Source organism: Dinoponera quadriceps, unplaced genomic scaffold, assembly GCF_001313825.1.
Source record: "Dinoponera quadriceps isolate SergipeBrazil2010 unplaced genomic scaffold, ASM131382v1 scaffold3807, whole genome shotgun sequence".
NCBI classification, from domain to species: Eukaryota; Metazoa; Arthropoda; class Insecta; order Hymenoptera; family Formicidae; genus Dinoponera; species Dinoponera quadriceps.
Genome location: NW_014557804.1, coordinates 364,118 through 387,091, shown reverse-complemented (window position 1 = coordinate 387,091; position 22,974 = coordinate 364,118). Strand labels below are relative to the sequence as shown.

The 22,974-nt window shown below is 41.4% G+C and overlaps 2 protein-coding genes across 5 annotated transcripts; one reads left to right on the top strand and one right to left on the bottom strand.

Annotated features, from left to right (window-relative positions):
* Nucleotides 1–476: 476 nt before the first annotated feature.
* Nucleotides 477–12,093, top strand: LOC106749461 (TATA-binding protein-associated factor 172). 4 transcript variants are annotated; one of them, XM_014628921.1, is made up of 16 exons: nucleotides 477–602; nucleotides 1,272–1,318; nucleotides 1,427–1,477; nucleotides 1,899–2,140; nucleotides 2,236–2,591; nucleotides 2,833–3,178; nucleotides 3,367–3,989; nucleotides 4,195–4,967; nucleotides 5,512–6,082; nucleotides 6,501–6,795; nucleotides 7,194–7,498; nucleotides 7,585–7,892; nucleotides 8,230–8,980; nucleotides 9,311–9,583; nucleotides 9,825–10,454; nucleotides 10,786–12,093. In XM_014628921.1, the coding sequence occupies exons 3-16, from the start codon at nucleotides 1,467–1,469 to the stop codon at nucleotides 10,975–10,977; spliced, it is 5,676 nt and encodes a 1,891-aa protein (XP_014484407.1). In that variant the 5' UTR covers nucleotides 477–602; nucleotides 1,272–1,318; nucleotides 1,427–1,466; the 3' UTR covers nucleotides 10,978–12,093. The 4 variants fall into 4 exon arrangements, with proteins under 4 accessions (XP_014484407.1, XP_014484408.1, XP_014484405.1 ...); XM_014628922.1 differs by having other exon boundaries at nucleotides 1,257–1,318; XM_014628919.1 differs by having other exon boundaries at nucleotides 477–657.
* Nucleotides 12,094–12,189: 96 nt separating this feature from the next.
* On the bottom strand, nucleotides 12,190–22,839 carry LOC106749463 (alkyldihydroxyacetonephosphate synthase). The gene is made up of 6 exons (XM_014628926.1): nucleotides 22,546–22,839; nucleotides 19,868–19,957; nucleotides 15,739–16,019; nucleotides 14,168–14,456; nucleotides 13,060–13,369; nucleotides 12,190–12,976 (listed from the first exon to the last, which is right to left on the bottom strand). The coding sequence occupies exons 1-6, from the start codon at nucleotides 22,635–22,637 to the stop codon at nucleotides 12,203–12,205; spliced, it is 1,836 nt and encodes a 611-aa protein (XP_014484412.1). The 5' UTR covers nucleotides 22,638–22,839; the 3' UTR covers nucleotides 12,190–12,202.
* Nucleotides 22,840–22,974: the final 135 nt, after the last annotated feature.

Genomic DNA, 22,974 nt, shown 5'->3' with positions numbered 1-22,974 from the left:
CTATCCGACGGCCGATCTGACAAACTTGTAGAATGCATCCTCAGCGAGCGAACGTCAATGTTTTTCAAAAACATTCGTTTGTTTGTTAGCACTAGCTCTGCAAATAGCTTTTAGCGCTAAATAGCACTAACAGTATCCCCCCGAACGCACCCTACGAGAGCCATTAGAATGTTCTTTATACTTAAATAGAGTTTAACATAGGCCGGGTTCAAAAGTACAAGCGATCAGTAAGCGGTTATTGATTATTAGTCTTTACCGTTAGACCTCTAAATTTAGACCAATTATATTGACGAATTATATTTACCCGACCGTCGTATTTTCTGAACGCAACCTGCGTGCACCTTGCGTGCGATCTTTAAGATCGTGAATGGGGGAGTCTTGGCAATTGGTCGATCGACGTGTGACATGCGCGCCTCCGGCCAATGGGAGCGAAATCAGGGGACAAAACTCAGGCTCACCAGCAATATGGCTGTCAGTATAAATTTGATGCCTCTAACATGAGTTTCTCTCCGAGAAATTTGACAAGCGTATGCGTAGTTTTGCGACACGCGCGGCGTGATGTGACTTTCGTGAGCGTGCTACGCTGGGATACGGCAATGCAGGTTGGCTGATGCTGGTGCGAGGCAGTGAGAACGCTTCCCGAGAGAAAGAGAACAGGTATACACACGTCATCCCGTATCACTCTTGGCGATCGGCTCGTTATGTCCATATTGCGCCATGGCCCGACGCTCTGCGACTTTGCGCGCGTCTCTTAACAAGCGCGCACAATCGGGGTTCGCGTATATCCGCCATCCTGTCGTGGATGGTACCACCGCGCGATATCGCGCAATGGTTTCGAGACGCGTTCTCACCAGACCTCTCTTTATATCTCTCTCTCTCTCTCTCTCTTATCGTCTCCGCCCCATCTCCTTGCATCTTGTATCCTCTCGCATCTTCGCATCCTTCCATGCTCGGAGTCTACCCTTCCTGCCCCGATAATCGGTCGCTATGACATTGCTCTTTTCCACTTCAACGGAAGATCATGTCTCACAAATTGACCTCCCAGGATGCCAGAAGGAAGTATCAATATTTGTTTTATCATTTTCTCAGTGTTATGTATTATCGTGTACTGAAGGCCACAATATGAGGATTATTGTTTATGTAACATGCTCCATATGTTGTTTCCCTTTTGTTTTTATATTATAAGTTATATTTGGTTATTCGCATAATTGTAGGATTTAAGTTCTCGACCGATATTACACAGTTGGTAACTTCAGTTTGTTTCATACCAGAGCTGGAGGATCGATGTTTTGAGTACAACCGAAAACTACTCGATAGCGTTAGTATCAATTCGTAACTTATACATATGTATACTTTCTGACAACAGTTGTAAAGAACACAAACAATAACAAATAGTAATCACTTTATTATTATTATTTGACTTCAGGTATTCATAAGTGATCTACCCAACGATATTATACACAATCATGACATCAAGGTAAATTTATATGAAAGAAATTACATAACTCTAATATATATTCTAGTATAATAGTCTTTTAGTAAATGATACATAACCCTAATATATATTCTATGATTGTCTTCTAGTAAATGGTATAATCTAGTATATTAGATTTCTTGCAATGCTTTGAATACATAAATATTGATGGAATTATTTGCATACGAATGAGAGAAATATTTTTATAAAATCAGGTTATAGGCTACTCAGAATAGTAGATGCTTCCATATGTGTAGTGTAGTTTTTTTTCAACGTTGTCACTTTTTACAAGAATCATGAATAATGATTAGTTTATTAATTAATTTTTCTTTTATTTTATGACTGTAGTTTTTGTATTATATACATAATAACACCTGTTTCTTCTAATTTGTTTATACACTCACTTTTTGTTATATGCTTACAGATTGGATAGATTATTCATACTGTTAGAGACTGGAACAAACATAGCAACCAAACGAGCAGCCGCGCAACAGTTGGGAGAGGCACAGAGACTGCATCCTCATGATCTACACCATCTGTTGGCAAGAGTTTCTACCTTACTAAAATCATCACAATGGGATACCAGAATATCTGCTGCTCATGCTGTACAGGCTATACTTTCCCAAGTTCCACCTTGGAATCCAGATCCTGTCAACAAAAAATCTAGTAACATCCTCATATGTCTCATAATTAAAAGTTTTTTTTAAGGAAGAGAAAGGGAGCAAGAGAATTCTGAATGTGTGTGTCTTTTGAATTGACAGATGAATCGGATACGGCAAGACGCAAGACCTCCGTGAAATTGAAATTGGAGAACTTTGATGTGAGCAAAGTTCTAGCTCGTAGTACGCATCTCACTGGGTCTGAGGGCAGTGAGTATGATCTAATTATAGCCGAGGGAGAGCAACTGTCAGTTCCCAATCAGAAGGAAAATCTGGCGATGAAGCTAGGTTTTCACCCGCGTCTGATGGATTTCACCGCTGACTTGTTTACTATCGAGGAACTCACCTCAACGGTGCAGTCACCTTGCACGAAGCAAATTGCTACGACGCTTGTCGACGAAACCTTAAAACAGTCGGAAGGACTGAGCAGGAGGGAGATGAACAGAGCAAAGCGCAAGGTATTGAGCTCTTGTTAAAACTCCTGTATATATGCTGCAACTGTTTGATGACGTCGAAAACGAGGAAAAGCGTGTCGAGAATTCTTGCGATATATGTTCAAATAGAAAGATGTATCCACTTTGTGGGTATATACCGCAAGAATTCTCGGCATTTCCTTTGAAGATATTCACGTGATCGTCCTTTACACCCATATGAATAAATTTCGCAATAAAAATATGAACTTGTATTTTGATAATACAGGCACGCCAGTCGGTTTCGAAACAACGTTCACGCGAGCCCGACGATCGGGAAGACCATGTGAACTCCTCGAACGCCCAGTCGCCAGATGATTCTACGGAGCCTTTAGTGAAAAAAATGTTAGTAGAGGAAGTGATCTCGTCTGACAGTGGGTCTAAATCGTCTGGCACGTACAGCGAGCCAGCGAGCGGCGTTCCAGATATAACTGGATGTTGGCCAGACACCGTCATAGATTGGCCTTTGGAATCTTTCGCAGAGAGTCTGTGTCAGGACCTGTTCAGTCAGAAATGGGAAGTACGTCATGGAGCAGCGACAGCTTTACGTGAACTTATAAGACTCCATGGAAAAGGTGTGCAAATCTTTCTTGTCTCGTGATATTTGATTCGTTGAAACGTACAATCGTAACGTTTGAATAATTTTGTCAATTAAACCTTGAACTGTTGTTATCTTTGCACTACATTCGTTTGTCCACGCTGCTTTCTTATTTATCGCCAATATTTCTTTTTTGTGAACAATATAAATGTGTGTGTTGTTCAGGGGCAGGCAAGTCTCGAGATCAGACTTTGGAGGAAATGACAGAGAGCCACCACAGATGGATAACCGATGCCGCTTTACGATTATTATGCGTGTTGGGTCTCGATCGGTTCGGAGATTTCGTTTCCGATCAAGTAGTCGCGCCGGTGCGAGAAACGTGCGCGCAAGCGTTGGGATCGCTTCTGATGTTAGTGCCCGCTAAATCGCAGGTTGACAGCACAGTTAACGTCTTTCACGGGATACTCTCGGTAATGATGAAACTGCTGGAGCACTACGAGTGGGAGGCCAGGCACGGTGCTCTCCTCGCACTCAAATATTTACTTGCCGTACGGGACGACTTGTTGGACGAAGTGCTGCCGAGGGTGTTCCCCTCTGTTATACAAGGACTGTCTGACCCTGTGGATGATGTCGGTGCGGCTGCCGCGAGTGCGCTCATACCGGTAGCATCGGCACTCCCGCGATTGTTTAAACCGTCGGAACTCGAAGCAATCGTGGTACGCCTTTGGCGATTATTGAAGGAACAAGATGACCTTGCAGCTGCTTGCAACAGTTTTATGGGCCTGTTGGCAGCGATACTCTCGTTGCCCACCGCACAAGCCTGCTTAAAGCCTCAACCGTTATCGCAGGTATTTAACCGTTATCCAGCGATATTTTTTTTCATTCGAGAAATATTTCACACTTGTCCACGCATACACTGTCGATTAATGATGCATATATATTATAGGCTTATTTTATATTTAGCCAAACGCTCGAATGACCTAAGTTGTAAAGAATTAGAATGGCAAGACAGAAACTTGTGTCCGATCCGTAATTAAATGCTCGCATGTTCAGGTATTGCCACGTTTGTGGCCGTTTCTCAGCCATCCGAGTTCAAGCGTACGCAAGGCCACATTGCAGACGATGCAAACGTTAACCGGCGACGATCGCGCCGACGACAAGAAGGAACGCTGGGGCGAGAACGGTACGTTGGGACTTCAGGAAGCGTTACGACATGTGTTTCAGTGCGCGTTGATCGAGCACATACCCGCGATACAGGACGTGGCGGAAAGCGTCTGGGAAAATCTAGTCGTAAATAGTGATCTCGAATTACTGCTGCACGCGGCGTGCCCCCTCGTCAGCACGTGGCTCTGTCTGGCCATGCAGCCGGAATATGTACCGTTCAATCCGAGCTTGTTGCTGACAGTCGCCAGTAATGCTAAGGGCGCGAAATACAATCAAACGGTCACCTACTCCGACGGCCAGCAGTCCGACTCGAACGACAACACCGGTGGTAACACCAACGTGAACGCAAAGTCGTTGTCCGAGCTGAAAATCTACATCGGAGGGATCGAGACGGTAGCGCAGAACGTGCGTAAAGCGAACGTGGTGCAGGCTCGTTGCAGAGCGTCTCGAATGCTAGGATTGTTGTCCCACTACTTAGTGCAGCCTGCGCCGGGTGTTGTTTATACGCCGGACATACCTAGTCCCACGCTCTGTTACGCCAAGGTATTACTGGCTCATCTCAATTCGAGGTCGGCGTTGCAACGTACCGTTATAGGACTCACGATGTCGTACTGGGCGAACGTAGATCCTCTGCAGCTGCCCATGGTACCGGAGATACTCAGGTATGATGTCGTTATTTAAGGCAGTTGCTCTGTAAAACTATTTCCTTAGGGATTCTTTTCAATTTTAACCGCACGTTGACCATCTACACGTGTTGGAAAAACAATTGACGATTCGGAAATTCTGATGCTCATTGGTGCATACGAATAGAAAAGACAACTCTTCTTTAAATCTGAGCGAACGTCTTTATCTAGCGCATTTCAATCCACTTAACCTATAATTATGATTTCCCACCGGATTGTGCGATTTGTAATTTCACGAAAACATTCTCAAGACATTATACTTTAAAAACATGTGAAAAATCTCAATTTTGTCACCTCTCGGGTGTGTATGTCCATCTTTAAGGACTAATGTATACACAAAAATATGCAGACATTATATTAAATTTTAGGATTATTGAGAAATGTGTTAATTGGTATTTTAATAACAAAGGCGCGCATGAAAATTTCGCATGAAACTTGATTACATTTGCATGTGACGAATATTTAAATTTACCTTGACCTCTATATCGGCCCCGATGTTAATGAAAAACATTTCTTATTCAAGGGAGAGACTGTTGACTTGCTTGAACGAGTGCGTGTACTATGATGAAATAGCGAATGCCTTCACTCGTTTGCTACACGAGAGTCGGGATTACATCGCGACCTTGAAACATTATGGACTGCTGGTGCCTATCGAAATGGACTCGTCCGGCGTAATGACTCTCGACCAAATCATGACGCTCACTGGAAAAAAGATCTCCACACTTTGCGCCATGGGCGCCAAAAGCCATGTGAAGCCAACTGGGCAGTTTAGTGTCGGTCCTCCGATAGGTATCAAATTAAAACCCAAGTTACACGACGAATTGGAGGAAAGGAGGCAAGCGTTGCAGACCGGAGCGTCCACGACGTTGATGCAACAACATGTGTTGCATGTTATGGCGGGGGCTGCCCTCGCCGGTGCCGCCACGATGCTGCATTGCCTACCGCCGTCTCCGCAGCCACTTAATCCGGTGGTAAAGCCGTTGATGGAAGCCATAAAGCGCGAGGAAAATGAGGAACTCCAAAAATTAGCCGCGAAGCATCTGTCTCGTCTAGTCGATGCGTGTGTCGATAGAAAGCCGTCGCCAAACGTGAAAGTAAGAGGAAAAGTTGTGGTACAACAGTTCTCAACATGTTTCACAATAAATCCATTCCATTTTTGCCGTTCGAAAAATATGAACGGCTCAAGATTTTCGATTGAACGGAGTAATCTATAGTAAAGAACGATAGTTTAAACTATATGTAAAGTACGTTTAATCGTGAGAAAATTATTGGTGAAAATTAATATTTTGGTGAACTTTGACTTAACCGGATGTCACCAGAAATTAATTTCTTAAACTATGCTGGTAGAGACAGACACACATAAATTTGCACAAAATTGAATTTGCTAAACAGCGCGCCTTGAACCGAACAGGCTCGTCATTCTGCACTTCGAAAAAATGCAACTTAGCATGACGAGTCTAACTCGTCGAAAATACACCAGTGCTTAACGATGGTCTCTCTTGTCCGTTGCAGATTTCCACCAATCTGTGTGCCTTTTTATGTTCCGACGTGGAGTTTACTCCGCGAGTTTCATCCGGTGGAGATGCGGACGTAATTAGCGGGATACTCACGTTGAACAACAGACAAAAGCACGCTGAGAGAATAGCGTACAATCGCGGCGCAAGCGGCGGAGTCGGGAGCGCTAGAGGCCCCGGTAGACCGCCGTTGACTGAAATCCCGTTGGAGGAGTTGCTCTCTTGCGAGGAACCGGAAGCTAAAGCTGCTAGAACGCGTCGTCGAGGAGCAACGTTTGCATTGACGACTATAGGTACCATGAGAGATATTTCCTTAGATCTAGATTGAAGATTGAAAGCTTGACCAATCGAGACAAAGCAAGCATATTCAATCCGAACAGTCCTTAATCGAGGTTGACTAACAATTGGTTTGCATCATTAACATATTGAATGCCATAATGATGATCGGCACTATGATAATATAAAATAACGTAAAAAATATAATTAATTATATCTACCAAATTGTTTTGTACGGTCAATAAAAAGAGCTTGTAAAACGGGATAAGAAAAAAAATATATATATACAAAATTTATATTTATATACTGTTCTTTTAGTATTTCTATTATTAGTTAGGCTTTTGTACAATCAATGAAAATCAATCCAATGTATTAATGTTACAAACACGTATTTAATATTGTTATATTTTTGCAGCTGAATTCTTCGGTTCTGAGTTATCGTCCCGTTTGCCCCATCTTTGGGATTTAATAATGGCGAGCCTGCTGAAAGACGTGAAAACCTGCACCGCACAAAGCAACATAACCGAGGAGGAAGGAAATCAATTGATCTTCGGCTTACAAGTCCTAGAAACCATGGCGCCGAATTTAGACAAGTCGATTTTACCACCCGCGCTCGATCGTCTGCCACATTTATGTAATTTACTAGCGCATCCGTACAAAGCGGTCAGGCACATGGCGGCGCGATGCATTGCCACGTTAGCGAAACTAAACACGGAGACGGTAATTGTTTTGTTTTCTTCTCTGTTAAATGCACATATATATGTCGATGAGCGCACCGAGAGACATAATGGGACGATTTTCCTCAGACGATGACACATGTAATACGCTCCGTCATACCGATGTTGGATGCGAGCGGCGGCGAGAGGAAGAATTCCGTGGTGACACCGGGCAAAGTCGATTCGATACGTCAAGGAGCAGCGGAAGCGTTGGCCTGTCTTGTCGAGAGTTTAGGAGTGCAGGTGGTGCCGTACGCCGTGTTCTTCATGGTACCGTTACTCGGACGCATGAGCGATCAGAATCAAGCAGTGAGATGGATCTGCAGCGCGACGTTCGCCACGCTTGTTCAATTATTACCGTTGGATCCCGGGGCAATCTCTGATCCGCTAGATTTAGCGTATGTATTATTTTTATACGCGAACTTTACGTCTTATAACAAGTATCTTTTAAACACTTACTACAAACTTCGAGTAAACACGTCCGCCGATGATGATGTCTCGATGTAAGAACATTAATATTAACGATATGCACGTGCACCTGTGATTGAAGGTAGACGTGCGGAGAAAAGCGAATCGCATTCGACTTGTAAATCGATCGTTTTTCACGGTATACGTTTGTCGCATTTTTCGGGAAATTCTCCCCAGTTCCCGCGCGCGAGCTTCGAGATTTCTTGGGACGATGTGCCGATTGAATGGGACAGATTTGTCCTCACGTCTTATCTAACGATATCGCAGGCAAGAGAAGAGACAAGAGCGGCTGTTCTTGGAACAATTGTTGAATCCGCGAACCATCCCCGACACGGACCTGCCGGTTCCCGTAGCCGCGGAGTTACGCTCTTACCAACGTCAGGGATTGAACTGGCTGAATTTCTTGAACCGTTATCACCTTCACGGTGTACTGTGCGACGACATGGGTCTCGGCAAGACGCTGCAGACACTCTGCATATTAGCGTTGGATCACCACCGCAATGCAGACGCACCGCCCAGTATGGTGGTGTGCCCGCCGACACTCACCGGCCATTGGGTGTACGAAGTGGAGAGATTCTTCGAGGCGCGAGATCTGCCGGTGATCCACTTTGCCGGCCCGCCGCAGGAACGCGAGAGACTTCGCCCCCTCGTCACGCAATACAAGCTCGTGGTCGTGAGCTACGACATCGTGCGGAAGGAGATCGAGTTCTTCGAGGGACGTCAGTGGAATTACTGTGTGCTCGACGAGGGCCATATAATAAAGAACGGGAAAACGAAGAGCGCGAAGGCGGCAAAGCGGCTGCACGCCAATCACCGGCTCATACTGTCCGGCACACCCGTGCAGAACAATGTGCTCGAATTGTGGTCTCTGTTCGATTTCCTGATGCCGGGTTTCCTTGGCAGCGAGAAGCAATTCGCTGCGAGATACTCCCGTCCCATCTTGGCCTGCAGGGAACCCAAGGCAGGGCCGAAGGAACAAGAGGCCGGCGCTTTAGCCATGGAAGCTCTTCACAGACAGGTATTGCCGAATATTGCCCCTTCAATTGTACTTGTCGACATTTTGCTTTACATATGTAAATATCAATTTTGATGTATATACGTCTATATTTAAGCGCACCAACGCTAGCGTGCAAGTAGAGCTCATCAAACTCGAAAGAGAAAGGACCTCTGGTATTTTGCAAACTACGAGAATTACCGAGATATTAATTAAAGGGACGTTGTACTTGAAAATTTAGGCAGAAACACGTCTTCATTTTGTCGACTATCTGCACACAAGCATTGCGGCCACTCCGGAGACACTGTTCGACATAAAAATATAACAGCATCACGATGGGAATCTTGTCCGCAGGTGCTGCCATTTTTACTCCGTCGAAACAAGGAAGACGTGCTGCAAGATCTGCCGCCAAAAATTACACAGGATTACTACTGCGATCTGTCGCCGTTGCAGCGTATACTCTACGAGGACTTTCGCACGCGTCACTCGGCCGCGTTTATGTCGAACACATCCTCGTCCTCGAACGATTCTCAGAACAGCCATGTGTTTGAGGCGTTACGATATCTGCGTAACGTCTGTAATCATCCTAAATTGGTGCTCAATCCACGACATCCATTGTACCAAACGGTATGTACATACTCGATTATTTTTATCAGGTCATCCGAAAAGTTCTGGGAATTTTTTTTTTTTTTTTGAGGCAAAAATTTATCGACACTGGTCCATCAACAATGAATCTATGATGTATCGTCCATTTTGATCGATCACTTTTTGCAATCTCTCAGGCAAAGCTATCGCGTAATAAGAACACAAATGTGGTGTAAATATATTTACGCGCTTCTCGCAGTACTCTCAATTGTGGTGTTTCCAGGTATGCAATATGATGAAGCAACAGCAAAATACTCTGGCGGACATAGAACACGGAGCAAAGCTGCCCGCGCTCAAGCAGTTGTTGCTAGATTGCGGCATCGGGCAACAGCCCAATCAGCAAGCTCGCGGCAATTCGTCGGCCGCGAGCGCGGAGAGCGCTCAACAACAGCAACTGGTCAGTCAGCACCGCGCCCTGATCTTCTGTCAGTTGAAAGCAATGCTGGATATCGTGGAGAAAGATCTGTTGCGCATGCATCTGCCGACGGTGACATATCTGCGTCTCGACGGTAGCATACCAGCGGCGCAGCGGTATTCCGTCGTGGCGCGTTTCAATGCCGATCCATCGATCGACGTGCTTCTCTTGACCACCCAAGTCGGTGGCCTCGGCCTCAACTTGACCGGCGCAGACACCGTTATATTCGTCGAGCACGACTGGAACCCGATGAAGGATCTGCAAGCGATGGACCGCGCGCATCGTATAGGCCAGAAGAAGGTGGTTAATGTGTACCGTCTGATCACTAGATCGACGGTAGAGGAGAAGATCATGGGGCTGCAGAAGTTCAAGCTTCTCACGGCGAACACCGTGATATCGACGGAGAACACTTCGCTGGACACGATGGGCACCGATCAGGTAAGTACAAGACGGTGCACGGTTGTTTGGAAGTAAAAGTTCTCGACCAAAACTCGGAAATTTTTGTGAAATTAATTTTTCATTAATACAGAACGTCTTCGAAGGAGATAAATAGCTGTGTAATTTGTAAGTGATTTAATTCACCTATCTCGCTATTTTTTATATATAAATGTACGCAACTCGATTTTCTTCTGAACGGCACGTCACTTCGATATTCTTGAAGATTGAAAAAATGAGTTTTGGCCAAGAAATATCCACTGTGCAATGTCTTGATCTTCACTTGATCTTCCAAGAGACTACGAGATGTATAATATCGATGTTATTTATTCAGTTGTTGGACCTGTTCACGTTGGATAATGAAAAAGATAAAAGATCAGATCGACACGATGACACTGCGGCAGGCCTATCGGGCATCAGTCGTTCTATGCTGGATATTCTACCTGAACTCTGGGGACAGCAGCAATACGACGACGAATACGATCTCGACTCATTTTTGTCCACTCTGAAGGCTGATAGCCAGTAAGCTTGTTGTACCTCGTTGGGAACTCGTTGAGCGTATATGTGTAAGTTAGGGCTCAGTACATGTTCCAACGCATACATTGTAGCTCGAGGTTCGATGCGTGATATCAAGTGAACTAAGGGGGGGAGACAGGGTGACGGTAAAATTTAGAAATTGGAAGCAGTCAGTAACTAAAGTCCAACACTGAAACTTAATTTTAGGCGACGTTGATATTATCGGTACCAACAAAATGTCCCGACTTTTTATGAATATTATGAAACATAATAGTGCATGTTTGACCCTGTATTTGATTAGATATGGACGCAATTAAAACGACAATTGCAATTGCGAGAGTTATGTAAATATGTGAAATGAATAAATGATTTTTTTATAAAGCTGATTCGATGTTAATAAAATGATATTTTCATGTAGAATTGATTCATATATGGTGTGATTGACTGAAAAAGGAGAAGCAAAAAAAAAGAAAATAAGCCGTCAGCGAAGAATGACGGATAGATACGACCGTAACCGTCGGCACGTACGGATCATTCGTTTTCTTGTTTCTTGATTGTCTTGTTTTTTCTCTCTAACTTCAATCGTTCCAATTTCTAGACCAATTTACTGCCACTCATACTTTCAATTATTGTAGAAATCGAATACGATTGTTAATCCTTGGTTGCGCGTGATGTGCCGACCATGAACTATATAAAATGATATCGCTGAAAAGTGACTGCTGAAAGCAAACACTTCATCACGACACCTGGATATTAAGAGTCGCGTCTGATTAATGGTTAACTCGAATCCAGCCTGGATTCATTCGAGCAGACGCGTTCTCGTCTCACACGAAACATTGAAAAAAGATGACACTACACACTCGTACCTAACTATCGGATGATAGCGAGATAGAGGTAGATTAAGATATGTTGTAAGTAAGAGAATGTGAGAGAGAGAGAAAGAGTGTGTGTGTTTCGTTTAGTTGTAATAATTTATAAAAATGCCGATACAATTACAATTCCGCATTTGTACCAAAACGTGTCACCACGGTGCATAATTATTTATGATATAAACTAGTCTCTTTTTTTTTTTTCTACACACCATCATGATAAATCAGTAAATGATAATGCCACTTGTCTCTTACTATTCACTCTTGTTTTCTTATCTTCGTTAAGATGAAAGAAAATGTTCTCGAACCGGATCATTCTCCAACGCCGAATCGTCTAGTCCGAATCCGTGCAGCCTGACGCGGCTTTCATAGTTTCGCTTTGTACATTACATCCATATTGCCCGCCCCGAATATATTATGCGGATCCAAATGCGCCTTGGTAGCGCGATAAAGGGCGACGCCGGCCTCTCCGACAGCTTCGCGATAAAACGGCGCCCGTAGCTTGCCGATGCCGTGGTGGTGCGACAGGGAGCCGCCGCTTGCCAGTATCTCCTCGCGCGCCGCGTACTCGATCGCCTCGTAAGTCTCGATCGGATTCTTCAGGTCCGTGTATTTGAACGCCATGTAGAAGTACACGCAGCAGCCGGCGTCGTAGGTTTGCGTGACGCGGCAGGAGATGAAGTACTTGCGTATGCCGTGCGCCTCGCAGTCCCTGGCCACGCGCGACTTCACGTTCCTGCACAGCGTGAGCGCGCGATTCCACGAGACGGACGTCTCGAACGATTCCGCCAGCACGTAGAACTCGAGCGCGAGGTCGCGTATGTATCCGATCACGAATGTCAGCATGTAGCCGCGCTCGCCGTTCGTCTCGCCCGCCGGCACGCCGCCGTGTCTCTCGGCGATGCTGTAGATCTTGCGCTCCTGCACCGCGACGTCCTGCGCTGCGTCGCCCTCCATCAGCAGCGTCGCCACGCAAATCTGATTCCACGAGAAGCCCTTCACGCCGGTGATGTACACCTGCTTCAGGCTCTGCAGGATCATCTTGATCCAGCCGGACTCCGGGCGTAGCGCCTGCCCCAGCTGGAACTGCTCGTTGTCCATTAACCGTATACTGGCTGGCTGGCATCGCTCCTTCGCGATCTACACGTGTACAGAAGAGCTTTGTACTTTTTGTATATTTCGTAAAAGATTACTCGAATCTTTCCTCGTAAAGAAACACGCACCTCCCGTAAGGCCTGAACGCCGCTTTGAAAATTCGGGAATACCACGCTGCCGTACTTCATCACCCGCGGCAATGGTCTGATCTTCATTACGACATCCGTGACGACGCCCAGAGTGCCTTCGCTGCCGAGAATCACGTGGTCGAAGTCCGGCCCGCAGGACGCGCGAGGTACTAAATTACCTCTCTCCAAAGTGATAACAGGATCCTCCGTCCTCCCGGTAACCATTCGCACTCGCACCACCAGATCCTCGATGTTGCCGTATGTGTTTTTCTTCATGCCGCTCGCCCGGGTCGCCACCCATCCCCCTAAACTGTTTGAGAAAAGAATTAGCCGCTGCGTTTCGGGAAATATAAATAATACGAATCTCGTGTGAAAGCGCTTACGAACGTGGACTATAACTCAAGGCTGGATTCCCAAACATCCTTCGGATCTTTTTCAACGTAATAAATACAATTTAAAAGACATGTGGACATTTTTGTCAATCTAACAAAATCGGACAAAATACGGTGTCAGACATTTTTTTATTTGTATTTATTGCATTGGAAAGAATATAAAGGAGAGCGAAATATTTGTAATATTAGTATCTTTGTATAAGTGATTCTATTATTTTTATATTAAGGCACTTTTATCTTGCGTCTGGCTCTTATAAGCCTGAAATGTATTTTTGATTAGCTCTAATAATAATAATAATATTATGATATTACAGACGCTTATATATTGTAATAACATAATAATAGTAGGAAGAGTATAAAATATCATGAAACTTTTGTAGGAAATATTTTTCCATATATTTTATATTTTTGAAGATATTCACTAAAAATTAAAAAATTCGTTTTTATCGAGGAGTTGTTTCAACCTCTTGACGTTGGGATGCAAAAAAAAATATGCATCCAATATTTTGCGATGCTCTACAACATATCTCAAGCCCATCGAAATCGGTGAGGATCAGCTCCGACCGTTGCGTTTACAAATCGCGTTCTGCATATCCCCATTCAATTTCCATATATACTTTAGAAATATTTCATCGTTCGTTCAATCGTCATTACATAGTCCGCAATTCTGTAAGAGTAAGATATCAAGCATGCATGGAAATGGGCATATCGTGTACCTGGAGAATTCATAAGAATCGGGCTCGTGGCCGCTCGTGAATCCCTGGAGGCGGAGTTGCCGTTCCAGGTCCTGGCCGATGATGCCCGATTCACAGCATATCAACAGATTTTCTCTGTCTATCCATAATATCCGATTCATCTGCGATGTGTCTAACGAAATTATCGTCCGGTGTTCGTTCGCGGGACAATATACCGCGCCGCTGACGCTGGTTCCACCGCCAAAAGGTATACAGGTTGCTCCATAATGCGCGCACATATTGATGATTCTGACGACGTCATCGTGACACGCTGTAAATGTTAATGAGTTTTCATAAAATACTCATTTTTGCGTACAGTAAACGAATTATGAGTCAGCACCTCCGCTTTTTAACTCTTTCAAATCGGGTTTTCTTTTATTTGGAAATGACATCAATTTTTAAGAAAATTATATATTGTAATAAAAGTAAACAAATTATATTCAAAAATAGTTTATATATATAATTTAATTCAATAAAAATTTCAGGAAGGAAACAAGTTTAAAGAATCGGAACCTAAAAAAACCTAAAATTTAAATGGTATCGGTACTTTCACTCAGAAAATCAGAACCGAAATCTTTATTAGATATTTTAGCGAACCGGAACCAGACCGATATTTTCATTCGGCTCGATCTGAACATTCGGTTGCGTTGAGATCATTGTAAACAATTGACCGAACTAAAATCTCTTACAGAAATCTTCCTATTTCTACAACTTTTTGTTCTACAAGTTTTTGTCTGGTTCTCAGGATAACAGAAAATCAGTTACACGAACTGACTTATTTTTCGTGTTCACGAATGAACAAATCAGTGGGTAAGCAATGAAAAACTGAACATTGAACGAGTCACGTATTCGCTCTTGGATCTGAACGAGTAGTCCGTATCGACTGTTCTTGTTACAACTCGTACGTGTCGGGTATAACATTGAATTATTTCTGTGAAAGATTTCTCACACATTTTATGCGCCGCGTTCTAACGATTTCTTTCCAACGTTCCGACTGCTCGAAATATACATATGTTTTTGTGCGTGTGGATAATAAGTAGAACGCAATTGTCACATCGAGTATAATTCACAACTATTAAAAGTTAGCTATTATTAGCTCAATGAAGTAGTATGAAAATAGTATTTTAACAGGCGGAGTACCGTCATATCATTGACTACAGGCTTGCAAAATCGAATCTGATGCACGAAGGAGATCCTTCATTTGCAGTCGTTTCCTCCTCTGCATAAAGAATTTTTTCACGGAAGCGATTCAATTTTAACTTTCTCATGGAATGAATATGACGTATATGAATACCTTTGTGTTAAATTTAATTAAATGATAAAATTATAGAAGACGAAGATCGTCCACCACAAATGAGACATTCAATATTAAAATTATTCAACGGATTACTCATTATTTTGATCGGTGGCGGAGGATTCAAAATTAACAAATATAATTTAAATCAAAATAAGAGAAACGTGTCATATTTATGAGTGTACAGACATTTGGTATTAATATCGGAAAGATACCATCGTGGGTTTTGTAATACAACGGTCGCGAAATGTCAACTTACTCGGCCAAAAGACGACATCCGGTATTCTCTCGAAGGAACCGTGCTTCAGAAGAAATATCTCTCGCATTGTATGGCCGTGTGCTCGTATCAAACGATCGACACCATCAGTCGAGTAGTCGATCTTCAGCTCTTCGATTGCTTTCAGTAATTCCGCTGAAAGAATTGGTGCTGGCAAGTTCGTTGGCATATCTTGAGCCACGTTCCTCAAATCCCATTCCACATCGAACGTTTCTTGGCACCATTTCGCAAAGTATGGAAGTTGTTGACTTCCAATGGGATATCTAACAGCGTTGGAATTCACATTATGTGACATCGCACGAACCGATATGATAGTCTTCGCATATTTCACTACTTAAACTTGCATATTATTATCACATATCTAATTAACATTATTATTACACCATTTTACAACTTTCTACGAGAAATATATTATACGCTTCGAAAGAATACAATTTCATGTCTTAAGATTTCTGAAGTTTTAATCCTTTGCGCTCAAGGCTTTTTTCGCTCGAGCGAACCAGCAACTCGAGAGGAGTTGGCTGCTCCCGCTTATTTCATGAGTTTTTTACAGTTAATTTAAAATGATAAGACACCTCTGTAACCATTACCTCATAAGATTACACACAAAGGACTAGCAGTAAACTCGTGAAGCGATATTCGTTAGGCCAAATTTAAATAAACACCGTTATCGCTCGATTTGCCGCCTCGATCCGAGTGGTGCCTGAGAGGCACCTCTCGAGCGCAAAGGGTTAATCATTTTTTTTTTAATTAATCCTTTTTTATATTTTTCTTTACAGACTTTACAAAGAAGACCTTGGAGATTAATATAATAATTGATCTTTGGTTTCGACAGTAAAATTTCACAATTTATGTTCGCTGTTCGGTCGTGAATTTTTCCATGGTTAATCTTCAATGCCTTCTTCTTAAAATCTGTAAAGAAAAATTAATAAACAAAAAACTATTAAAACTTCAGACTCCTTCGTGATTTTTGGCCCACCCTGTAGAATTTTAACTGCCGAATCCTACATTTTAAGCCTAGTTTCGTCCAAAAAACGCGTTTTCACTTTTGGTCCTCCCTTTATTAGTAGCAAACATTTTTTATATTTCATTAAATACTGACTATATTGTAGAAAATATCTTTTTTACGTTTAATAAATAATTTAATTTACTTAATAAAACATATTTTCATGAAAATTATTAAGTATTAAATAAAATTGATTATTAAAAAAAAATGTGTTCAAATTTGTAAGCAGATTAACAATTTAATAAAGTAGAGACAAATTTCATTTTTATTGGGATTTTTTTTTTCATGATGATAACATTCATGGTGATAATCATTAATATTGATTGCATGTTAAGTCTGTTATGCCGGCTTGCAGTTATACAGATAGTCGATTTTATTAAACACGTATGCAAATATGGAATACTGATATTAATTTTTGGCGTGGACTAATATATTCATATTTCGACATAATTAGCTCGTTCTTTACGTCACGCACAGAAATATATATCGCGCATTTATAACACAAAGAGGCGGTGCAGTCTCTGGTACGGACTTATGTAGAAGCCTCAAAGCGAATAATCGATTTCTCACATAATTTCTGTTCCATGAACGACAGTCTGGCCGTCGTTTCACTTCGGAAAATTTCAAGATGTCCGGTCTGGAAGATTTCGTAAACCAGCGAGAACTACTCACGCGTGTAAATATGAAAAGAAAGTAAAAATGTCTGGGACACAGATGTCATTACGACATGCATCGGTGACACGTTTGCCGGTACAAATGCAATTATTAGCTTAGTGCATAGGCATGTGTGGAAACCGAGAAGAATTCCAAATATTCGAGCTAACGTACTTGTTTTAGGTTCATCATTAGCACTTGAAACTTGTAAGATACTCGGAATTTAATTTCAACTAAAATCCGAGTTTTTTAGTTGAATTATATAATATGTCTCACGTTACTGTAATAGCGATTAAACTAAAAAAATTTAGATTTATCTCTAAAATCAAATTTAAATATATCACATTAAAATATCTTTCACATTAGAGCATCTCCTATAAAATTTCAAAGGACAACTATTAACACGTGCTTTAGCTAGAAATTGTCCAGCAATATCGACAGACTGTTAGTCTTATTTATTCAAATTTATACTTGAATTATGCCACGTGTGGATTCAGTAATTATTATCGCGCAAAATATTAATATAAAATATGAGTACAGCTCGTTAAATGAATACTAAAAATAAACAGATTATGCCACGTGTGGATTCAGTAATTATTATCGCGCAAAATATTAATATAAAATATGAGCACAGTTCGTTAAATGAATACTAAAAATAAACAGATTGCGTTGACTTTGCAAAAAGCTAAATTTATTCCTGATGCAATTAGAAACGAGTGAAACGAGGAAAGAATATACGAAATAATATGTGACCACGAAGTATGAATTTTCACACATTTTTATCTCTTTATTCTATGTACATACGTATTCTGCGAGTATACATGGATTCTATATATACAAGGGCAGTCCAATAAGTACTTAGCCTACAAAAGAAAAACGAAAATTTTGGAAAAGTGGCGATTTATTTCTCAACATAGTCTCCTTTTAGCTCGATACACTTGACCCAGCGATGCTCCAACTTCTTTAACCCATCTGAAAAATACGTTTTCTCGAAGTCTGCAAAGGCCTCCGTGGCGGCGATGACCTCCTCATTCGACTCAAATTTCTGCCCGGCGAATGACTTTTTCAAGTTTGGAAACAAAAAAAAGTCGCACAGGGCCAAATCTGGAGAATACGGTGGATGGGGCAGCAGTTCGTAGTCCAATTCGACCAATTTGGCCGAATGAGGAGGTCATCGCCGCCACGGAGGCCTACTTTGCAGACTTCGAGAAAACGTATTTTTCAGATGGGTTAAAGAAGTTGGAGCATCGCTAGGTCAAGTGTATCGAGCTAAAAGGAGACTATGTTGAGAAATAAATCGCCACTTTTCCAAAATTTTCGTTTTTCTTTTGTAGGCTAAGTACTTATCGGACCGCCCTCGTATATATATATATATAGAATAATTTTAACACCTAGTGGTACAATAATTGCAGTTTATTTCATGAAAATAGCAACAGCTCAACTGTTATCCGAAAAGCATTTACAATATGTCATCAAATCACGTGAAAAAATGGAGTAACATTCGATATAATCTTGACATTATGTTATTATTCCATAATTCTTTTTTTAGCGACACAGTTCATTTATTTTTCACTTTTGTATTCAGTGCATTAAATGACAAATTTTTAACTTTTGACTCGATTTAATTTAATCCAATTCGATTTAATTGATTTAATTGAATTTACATGTATTTAATAAATATATTTCAATACATAACAATGCATGAACAAAATTTGTTTAATTAACCACTTCCGATCATTCTTTTCCTTACCTTTTTTAGCGATGCTAATTTTTCATCTTAAATCACGACGTAACTTGTTTCTTTCGCAAATCAAAACTCTTGATTCACAAGTCGCACATATACGATCTCTAACAGTGTAAACTTCTTAAATATGTCTTTTGGAAAATCGTTCTATTAGAGATTCTTGTATAAAGTAACAATTTATGATATGAAATATTCCGTGTAACAAGGACGAAGTATTTCCTATGTAAAGGATATTGGTATTTAAAGTTTGAAAAAAGTCTATATAAACATATCAAATAACAGAACTTTATTAAATCTTAAGTTATCCCAATAAATATTATTTCGAAGTATTTTTTCTTTAAAGATTTCAATAACGTAAAAATAACTATCAGTGGAATCTGTAGAATAAATGGCGAAACTGCTCTTTTCACATACGAAAGATGTCATACTTATAACACGTTGAAACATTATCAGAGTTAGCGCAGACGTAAATCTAAATTAAAGCGAGTAAACTAATAAGTGACTCACCTGTGCGTGACGTAAAGAACGAGCTAATTATGTCAAAATATGAATATATTAGTCCACACCAAAAATTAATATCAGTATTCCATATTTGCATACGTGTTTAATAAAATCGACTATCTGTATAACTGCAAGCCGGCATAACAGACTTAACATGCAATCAATATTAATAATTATCACTCACACGTGTAAATATGGAGACTCACCTGTTACCAGTGAACTCCACGATATATTGATCGTTCAGACGAAATTCAGAATCCTTGTAACCCCAACCATTCCATTTTAACAATTGTTGCCTTAAACATCAAAAAACAAGGCAAAAACATGAATCGATCGAGTAGAAACAAACTTCGAAAATATTCGTTAGTGTTGAAGTCGTATGCGATTATAACTACGCGAGTCTCAAAATAAGTCTGTCTGTTTTTACTCGGACTTTTCGCATTCTGTTATTTCTCCGCTCCTCCTTTTCGAGCCTAAATGTATATACGAAACTTCAATAAAGCCTTAACTTTATTTACTAAGCCAAAACTCGCTAGTCTCTCTAATCTTTTCCGCCATATTTGTGCATAAAATGATTTCATTCTAAATAATATGCTTATACAAGAATTCCTTAAAATATTTTATTTAAATGAGATACTAAGAAACATCTTAAGGACATTTTTAACATCTTTGCGATAGCGGAGGTAGCTTAAGTTGTGCTTTTCAGAAAATAATTTTATCCAAAAAATGAAAAATAACCTTGTAAAACACACTTTTCCAAATCATTGCCTCAACTTTTTTATTAATCAACTAAAAATAGTAAATATAAAAAAATTTTTTAAATAATGACGAAGTATTACTGCCAAAAATTCAAATCGTCGATAACGACGATTCGCAATTATACATCACCAGGTGTACATACAGTCAGTCACAGAAAGGTTGCAACAATTTTTCTTATATGTTTTGGAACACAAAAACTACAACGAAACTAACCTATGATTTACGAACATGTGCAGTAAGTAGTCAGACAGCTGTCAAAATGATACATATATAATGAACAAATCAACAAAATGACACATATGTAATTAACATTTCCTTGACAATTTCCTTGAATTTTTATTCTAATATAAAAAAAAAACTGTCGCAACTTTGCTATAACCAATTATGCTATATTTGCCTCGTCATAGTATTTTTGCATGTTTGATGTAAAAAAAAAAAAGAAATGTTGCAACCTTGCTATGACCAATTATGTAATTCTATCAGCTATAATTATCTGTCGTACATGTCGTGAATTATATATTTGCTTCGTCGTATTTCTGTCGCATGTTTTGATATAAAAAAAAACTTGTTTTCTGTGACCGAGTAAATGTCAGGTATCACGCAAGATAGATGTTGCGGCTATTTTCCGGAGAAAACGGCTGGGGGTCGGAGAATTCCAGTTTTAGTTTTTTTGAGTTCCTTGGATCCTAATTACCCTAAAACGGTATTTGGATTTCACGTATCTCAATATTTTTGCAGCCCGACACGAAATGCGTTAAATACAATCTCTTTTAACCCTTTGCACTCGAGGGCTCCGGAGCGGAGCCATTTAAAATTTGTCTTCAAACTCTTCAAACTCAAATGCAAATAGCAAGAGCAGAATATCCTATACACATTAGTTTTTACGATTTGTCTTTGTCCTTATGTTATGAACTGAAAGTTATTTGCATTGTCTCCATAGCGGAGCCCTCGAGTGCAAAGGGTTAAAACAATATCTCAGAAAAATGTTTTAAATCGGGATACAAGACATCTTGAAGACGTTCTTCTGACTACTACTTTATAAAACTACTTTATAAAATGCCATAAAGTTGCCTGAATATAATATTATATATATGAGTTGTCAAGATATTATATGACAGTTCAATATTAAATAATCAACAGTCATGATGTACTGCGCGTTTATTTCGCGACACGACAGGGACAACGAGAAATGTACTAATAAGTTTAAATTTAGGAAATGATAATGACTGTAAGAGAAAATGTTAAGGCTTTATCGAAATTGTATATGCCAACGGCGTTTTCAACTTACCGAACAGAGAGGAAACAAAAGTTCGGGGAACCGCTATTCGGTCAGTCTATCTTTATCTTTCCTATCACCACACACGAAATAAGGTCAAAATGACATAACAGCATTGATAACATATTCCTCGAACATAACACCGAGGACTTATTATTACGAATCACCAATCGTGAGCGCGCAATTTTCCCACGTGACCGGTAGCTCCGACCAATCGGTCAGGAAGAAAACCGACAATTTTCAAAACTCGCGCACAATGTTCGGCAGCAGTTACCTCGGCTACATTTCCGTCGTGACATTCTTCCACGTACAAAGCGAAGTAGACGCGTGACCTTGGAGATACCATGAGAGCGAAAATATACGAGCATAGTGCATAGAGTGTAATTAGCACCGACAGACTTACAAAGAGGATAAATGTCCGGCCACATCACCGGATTTCTCATCGGGCAGACGATCTCTATGCACGCGATGTACGCGGCGTTTCCCGTGAGCTAGGCGTTCCTTATCGATCGATGTTATCGAGCCGCGTCCGAGGGTGAGATACGCGAGATTCGCGACACCGATGGTAGGCAGCCGGTGAGTCACGGGTGCATATACGTATAAAACGCTTAAGGCGTGGCCGGCTGTGATTAAACCGCACGTTGCGTGGGATTAGCGCGGGCTTGGACGAGGCCTGAGAGAACAAGTCGCATTTTTGGCGCGTGCTGTACCGTGCTCGATTTATAACGCGTATGTACGCTCGTACACACACGCACACATATGTCGTATCTCAGTCAGCCGATCGATCCCGACGACGGAGATAATCGCGATCCCGCCGGCGAAAAGCACCGACGGCGCAGAACGACTGACCTGATTCTCGGCACGGCGCTCTTGAACTTCATCGGCCCGTGCTGAGCGGCCACCGCTTCCGCGGACGTCTCGCACTTCCCTCGTCCGGACATCTCTTCCGTCTGAAAAGGAGAGGAAACGGTCGCTGCAGATGTGCACGCCTCGACGAGCGCATCGACAAGACGTCCGTAGTGCACGCGGCGACTGCGCTATGTTGACTATTGACCCGCGAACCGGCAAACCAAATTTAAATCGATAGAGCCCCCGCCCGACCGCCCACATGCGCGCCAATCCGATCGCACATTGCCGTCGTTGGCGGCCAATGAAGCAGCTATTCCCTGCGACTTACACTTTCTATTTCGGAGATGGGCAATCATCGACCAATAAATCGATGTACGATTCGTTTTTCTTTAAAAAAATCGATCATTCTTCGATGTTTTTTCGAAATAA

What these genes read in the sequence shown, in the direction of transcription:
- LOC106749461 (XM_014628921.1), top strand. An exon ending in ATGGTACCGGAGATACTCAG is followed by an intron (nt 4,968 to 5,511) that starts GTATGATGTCGT and finishes TTCTTATTCAAG; the next exon opens with GGAGAGACTGTTGACTTGCT. An exon ending in CGAAACTAAACACGGAGACG is followed by an intron (nt 7,499 to 7,584) that starts GTAATTGTTTTG and finishes GATTTTCCTCAG; the next exon opens with ACGATGACACATGTAATACG.
- LOC106749463 (XM_014628926.1), bottom strand. Translation starts at nt 22,637, where the DNA reads ATGTCCGGACGAGGGAAGTGCGAGACGTCCGCGGAAGCGGTGGCCGCT. An exon ending in GTGGAGTTCACTGGTAACAG is followed by an intron (nt 16,020 to 19,867) that starts GTGAGTCTCCAT and finishes CAACGCTGTTAG; the next exon opens with ATATCCCATTGGAAGTCAAC. An exon ending in GGATGTCGTCTTTTGGCCGA is followed by an intron (nt 14,457 to 15,738) that starts GTAAGTTGACAT and finishes TAACATTTACAG; the next exon opens with CGTGTCACGATGACGTCGTC.